Source organism: Rosa rugosa, chromosome 6 (assembly GCF_958449725.1).
Source record: "Rosa rugosa chromosome 6, drRosRugo1.1, whole genome shotgun sequence".
In the NCBI taxonomy this organism is placed as follows: Eukaryota; Viridiplantae; Streptophyta; class Magnoliopsida; order Rosales; family Rosaceae; genus Rosa; species Rosa rugosa.
The window spans coordinates 42,434,661-42,441,128 of NC_084825.1; the positions used below are offsets into that span (position 1 = coordinate 42,434,661).

General features: G+C 39.8%; 1 protein-coding gene across 1 annotated transcript; it reads left to right on the plus strand.

Annotated features, from left to right (window-relative positions):
* Positions 1-479: 479 nt before the first annotated feature.
* Positions 480-2,053, plus strand: LOC133716807 (ubiquitin-ribosomal protein eL40 fusion protein-like). Its single transcript, XM_062143463.1, has 2 exons — positions 480-581; positions 1,514-2,053. The coding sequence occupies exons 1-2, from the start codon at positions 480-482 to the stop codon at positions 2,051-2,053; spliced, it is 642 nt and encodes a 213-aa protein (XP_061999447.1).
* The last annotated feature ends 4,415 nt before the right edge of the window (positions 2,054-6,468 follow it).

The window sequence follows — 6,468 nt, forward strand, 5'->3', positions numbered from 1 at the left end:
ATAATATTGATAGAAGTCATAGAACTATATATAGAAGGCGTCAAAGAGCCAGGGCAGCTAGGTCCTAGGGATAATCAAACTTTGAAGTACAAGTTAATGTGCATGTGCGGCTAGTTCCCAATACATGCAGTGATCTGAGTCATCTGACATGCATAAAAAAACCAGAAGCTGCAGCCGATCAGAGTGGGTATGCATTTTCATATTTAGAGCAAGTCCAGCGGTCCTCTTTTGCCCGTGCTCCAGCAAGGAAAACTGATATGGTGACCGGGCAAGGGGAAAATCATCCCTCCACCGGTGTAGTTTTGCCCAGCCAAGGTTTGGCTTTCCTTGACCGAGGCCAAGAAAAAAGGCAAAGCCCTGACTAAAATTATGACCAGTCGAAGGAGACGCCAGCTCGGCCAAAGCCGGACGTGGCCGACGTCAGCGATAGACAAGCAGAGAGATACGCGGAGGAGAGGACGCGTGGAGGTGACGCACGAATGAGGTTTAGCAGGAGGATGATTTGCTCCGCCTGGGGTTGCTTCAATCTAGGCCTGGGGGCAGCGTCTGGGCGGGCTGACGCCACGGAGCGGCCGGACGAGGTGAGGCGACCTCGGGGGAGCCGGGTCCGTGGACGGAGGACGTCGGAGGAGGGAGAAAAAGGCGGGTCGGGTCGGACGAAACCCGGCAGGTCTGGGGGCGCGCGAGAGAGAGAGAGAACCGGAGGGGGAAATGAAAAAAAGAAAAATTTTCGTCCTGAATTTTTTTTTTTTGCTATTTATAGAAAATTTTCAGATTTTAAAAATTCATAATAAATTCATAAGAACTCTAAATATTGCGTTCCATATATGCACGAGATCGTATCGACGAGCTCTACAACTTTTATGAAGGAAGTTTTCCCAAATTCAGAACGTATAAAAAGTTAATTTTCACGACCCCCTAAATAACGTTTGTTTCGAAAATAAAAATCGATTAGAAACCGAATTTCTCGTACAACAACTAAATAACGTTGTATTGTAATTATTCCTAGTTTTTCATTTATGTAAGAAAAAATCGATGAACAGTGACAAATGAACAGTCTTGACTAGTCAAGAAAAAAAACGGGTGGAAACCCATGTCCAGTGGCAGTGAACAGTTACTTGACTGGTCGACGCCTTGACTTTTCGACCTTGACATTTCTTGACTACGGGTGAACTTGCTCTTAGTGGAGAATGGAGATCGATCGATTAAACCTTGACCAATCACTCTACCCAAACTGTTCTAGATACATAGATATTGTATGAGAAATTTTGATAAATGACCAATTTTCAGCCTTGAAAATGACTTTTGACCCACATTTAAGAAATAGTTGAAAACTAACCTTTTGGTAAGGTAAAATGACTTAAATACTCTCATGTTGATTGAAACACTTATTTTTTTTTTGAAACACTTTGGAGCTCTGAAATTATGGTATTCTCAATTTCTTGAAGGCTGATTTTGCATTGAAAACGTCAAGGATAAGTCGACGAATGTTTTTATATGCCGTTTTACATAGGATGAATACTGTTTGCATCCCTTTTGGCCGTACACGGAGACAGAGAGCAAGAGAGAGACAGAGCTTGAGAAGATTCAGATCTTTGTGAAAACGGTAACCGGGAAGACCATCACCCTTGAGGTTGAATCTAGTGACACTATCGACAATGCGTGTCAAGGCCAAGATCCAGGAGAAGGAAAGTATCCCCCGGACCAGCAGATGCTCATTTTCATCGGAAAGCAGCTCGAGGATGGTCGTACTCCTGCTAATTACAACATTCAGAAAGAATCAACTCTGCATTTGGTTCTGAGGCTTCGTGGTGGTATTATCGAGCCTTCTCTCATGGCATTGACTAGAAAGTATAACCAAGAGAAGATGATCTGCCGCAAGTGTTATGCACTCCTTCATTGCGGTGTTGTCAACTGTAGGAAGAAGTGTGGACACAACAACCAGCTAGTTGAGGCGAAAGAAGAAGATCAAGTAGACATTGATTGCGTTGGGGGAATGCCATGTCTTTTTACATCATTGGCTTCTGCATTTGATCCTGTTCAATTAAATTAATCATTCTTTTTTGAATGAGATTTTGTTCAAGATTGTTAGTTTTCATTTTGTGAAGAGAATATTTGGTTTGTGACTTGTGAGAACAAATGCAGTAACCCGGCCACCCAGGGGCGGAGCTGTGTTACGGTCCGGCGGGGTCCGGACCCCCCCAAGCTTTGTGTCAGATATACAGATATATAGGCATGCTGTTAATCAATCTGGGAGAAAAACCTTCTCTTCTTGTAGTGGACCCCCCCCCCCCCCCACCCAAAACCACATGATGATCAATCCCTGTATAAAAGTGTAATAAAATAATCATAATAATACAAATCAATGACATATTAATTAAAAATTTAATTACCTTTTTTCATTCTTAGCGTTGGTTTTTTTTAATTTTGAAGCAAGAGTTGTATATGATTTTGTTTCTAAACTATAAATTCCTTATGAATTATATTGTATATAATTATTTATTTATTTTTGGAGTAATTTTTTTTATAAAATTTCTATCTTGAGTTCTGGACCCTCCCCAGTGTTTACATCCTAGTTCCGCCCCTGCGGCCACCTGTATTATTGTTTAGTCGCTATGCACTGAAAAAGTGAGAATTATGCTTAATTTCCTTGTGCATTATGATTGGCTCCCCTCGCTTTGTATATCGACTCGAGCACCTGCCAACAAACTTATTCATGTTCTTGTATATGAAAGTTTTCATTGGAAGAAAGTTGGCCTTAATCATTGAAAGTTTAAAATTGGGCGGAGATCTTGGTGGCTGTGTGTCAGTGTGTGCTATCAATTGGAGAAAGAAAAATAAAAGAACGTACAAATTGAAGGGAAGAAGTCAGAAAGCAAGGTTTATATGGGCTTTTAGATATTTTTATTATTTTGAAGGATATTATAGTCTTTTGTATTCTCATTTGGATTAGATTTCAATGAATATACAAAACAAGGTTAAAACTCAATTCAAGTACCCAAATTAGGTTACTTTTCAAAATTTCTCATATTGTATTGAACTATGATGGAGTGAAACGACGGTTTAGTTCTTCAGTTTGGATTTTTGGTCTTGGGTTTCAAGCAAAAGAAAATCAGAGAAATAATTAAACATTTGAACTTGAAGTTTCGGATTTTGAAGTAAATGTATTTAAGTACTAGAATTATGGTTTTGTTTTGACTGTAAAGGCATAAACTTTTGCGTATTGATGATCTTGTGTACGTAGATACTAGATCATGTCCACGTGTTTTGAGGCTTTGAGCTGTGAAGATTATGTACATATGTAGAACCTCGAACACATTATCACCCCATAATTATATAATGCAATCTACATATCTCTTTAGGCTTTACTCCCCGGCCTTTCTCTGCCTTCTGCGTTAGGTCTTCTTTCAATCTAGTCCAACTCCCACCCAACAAGTCCTAGTGACCTAGTGGGTATTAGATACTTATTTCCTAGATGCCTTCTAACTAGCTAGGAATGTCTTTTCCATAGGATCACCTCCAAGAAGCTATAGGAATTCACATGGCTCTTAGCTAGCCCCGCCTAATTCAAAGGAAAACTCTAGATGAATATAACAGACCATTTACATATTGAACATCGACACTCATCTTAGTCATCTAATAAAGTCGATTAAGATTGGCCATGGAATGTTTATGTAACCAGTTTACATAAAGGTGAAATAAGTAACAATAAATAACAATTACTATGCCATAACAGACCATTTACATATTGAACATCGACACTCATCTAGTAAAGTCGATCAAGATTGGCCATGGGATGTTTAATATTACTCTAGATTAATATAACAGACCATTTACATATTGAACATCGACACTCATCTAATAAAGTTGATCAAGATTGGCCATGGGATGTTTATATAACCAGTTTACATTAAGGTGAAATAAGTAACAATAAATAACAATTACTATGCCATAATTTTTGGTGAGCTACAAAATCCTAATCTAATTCAGCGAAGAAATCAAAGTACAGTAGGAAACTTTTTCAAACCTTGTTTAAAGTATTTAGGCTGGTGGAATTGGGATCCCATATGTATACCATGTACGTGATGCTAATTAGTGGCCTAATAGCATAACTTTACCACTTATGAAGGTGATGCAAATCATACAAGAAAAATCATGGGATTGAACGGGTCAAAAATAAAAAGATAATACACACACACACATATCTAAGTCTTATGTCAATTGCCTTATTCCATATTATTGAACAATTATAATGTCACTATCTATAATTCTATATGTAGAACCATGGAAATTTACATCTCCATGGTTTCGTCTATAATAACCACAAATTAAGCTTTTGATGCATTACATATTCCCGATTACATAATGATACAACCCTTTCAATTGTTTTTCATGGACTGTTCATGCCCTTGCTTGAAGAAGAACACAGTGTTGAGTCAAGAGGGTGATCATTCACATAGTGGCTAGGTGCAGAAGAGCGACGAAATCCTTTTGGCAAGCAACCCTCCACGATATTGGGGTTTCCAAACACTTTAGAAACACGGCCCTTATTAGGTCGAAGGGATACGTAAGTCGAAGGGTTTGAATTATATGATTGATCCACTGACCTCATGGAAGCGATAACTCTAGCTTCAGAGCTCACTTGGATGAGAGGAGGAGCCAAGAGAATCAACAAGATGTAGAGCAGGGCCATCAGGTAAGAAGTAGTACTACTCCAGAAGAGCATTTTGATCAGACTCCGGGTAAGTTTGAGCTTATGGAAGAAGAAGAAGGTGAAGGTTGAAGAGTAAGAGGGAGGCCTTAAATAGGGTCATGAGAATCGAGAACCATAATGTGGAAAATATAGCTGGATATGGATGACGACCAACTACTCAGGCTAGCTAGCAAAGCTTGCATGCTGGTCATTGTACTTGTTGGTAGCTAAGCTAACGTTTAATTTGTTCACTTTTTGACAATAATAATGCTGGCATGGTAAGGATGCCCGTGCATTCCATTACTATTTCCCCAAAGTTTCTTCTTGTCAAAGTCAGCCTCTTTGATTTTCCTCATCATTTTTGTCATCATGAGATCACAATGATAACGATAAAACTAATATATTGTTATGATTTTGAAATAGCAAGTTCTCGCAAATTTTAGTGGCAAAAGTAAATAATAATATGAAATGTTAATTAGTATCTTGTTGCAAGTTTCATTTCATATCAAAATTCAAAAGAATAAGATTAATTTCATATGGGTTTTTGTCCATTTACCCTTATTCTAGGAATTTTTTTTTCACTTACCCCATTAAGTTTTTTTAATTCTCTCTTACTCAAAACACTCTAAAGAGGTCTTCCCTAATACCCAATTAATTTTTTTTTTCGAGACTATGTTACCCTCACCCCTTTGTTACATAGAGAGAGAGAGAGAGAGAGAGAGAGAGAAGCCATGGGAGACTTCACCGAAGTCCGATCACCGACTGCCGGATTTCGGTGACCGATCGCCGGATTCCTGCCAACTGTAGCCGGATTCTGGTCATTGGCCGCCGGAATCCAGACTTCTCTAAAAACCTCGCCGGAGGTCCCCAAACAGGTCGTCGGAAATCTCATAGGTCAACGAAAAGGTTTATTGCCCCCAAATAGACCTCTATTGGGCAATAGAGGTTTCTGGAATCTCACCGGAAGTCCCCAAAGAGGTTGTCGGAGATCTCATATGAGGCCGGAGAGGTTTATTGCCCCCACTAATAAACTTGTATTGCCCTATATTGCCCCCCAATAGACATTTCGGTTGCCGAAATTGGAACTAATCTCTCTAAAATTAGACAAATAAAACTTTGATTGAGGAAAAAAACGAGAAGATTACATCAATTGAAAACATTTATTTCCCCCAATAGAGGTCTATTGCCCCCCAATAGACCTTTAATAGACCTCTATTGCCCCCAATAGAACTTTCTTTTTTCTTTCCTTCTTAGACTTTTGTCCACAGTTTACAAAAAAATATATATATATATATGATTTGGGCACCCAGAAAATGATCTGGGCACCCACGTCCTCTTCTCCTCCCATCTTCGACTTTGACGGTTGCAACCTTGCTTCTTCGAGGCTTGAATTCGACAGTTGAGCGACAATTTTAGGATCAACCTCTTCCTCAGCCTTGGCAGGCTTCTCCACCTCTTTGACCACCTCCTCGGCTGGCTTGGCCTTCGGCTCCGGCACAGCCTTCTTCTTGGTCACATATTTCTCTGCAGGCGGTGCCTCCGACTCCACCATCGCCACCTCACAACGTGCCTCCACAGCAGAGGCAGCAGGCTTCTCGTGTTCCTCGATCAGTCATGTATACGGTTATAATTAACTCACTCCGACGAGAGAGGAGAGAGAAAAAGAGAGAGAGAGAGAGTGCAGATTGGAGAGGAGAGAGAAAAAGAGAGAGTTTTAGAGAGAGAGAGAGAGAGATAACACAGATCGGAGAATGAGAGAGAGAGAGAGTGCATAT

Coding starts and splice junctions, on each gene's coding strand:
- LOC133716807 (XM_062143463.1), top strand. CDS start 480: ATGAGGTTTAGCAGGAGGATGATTTGCTCCGCCTGGGGTTGCTTCAAT. Junction 582..1,513: donor CCACGGAGCGGCCGGACGAG/GTGAGGCGACCT, acceptor CGTTTTACATAG/GATGAATACTGTTTGCATCC.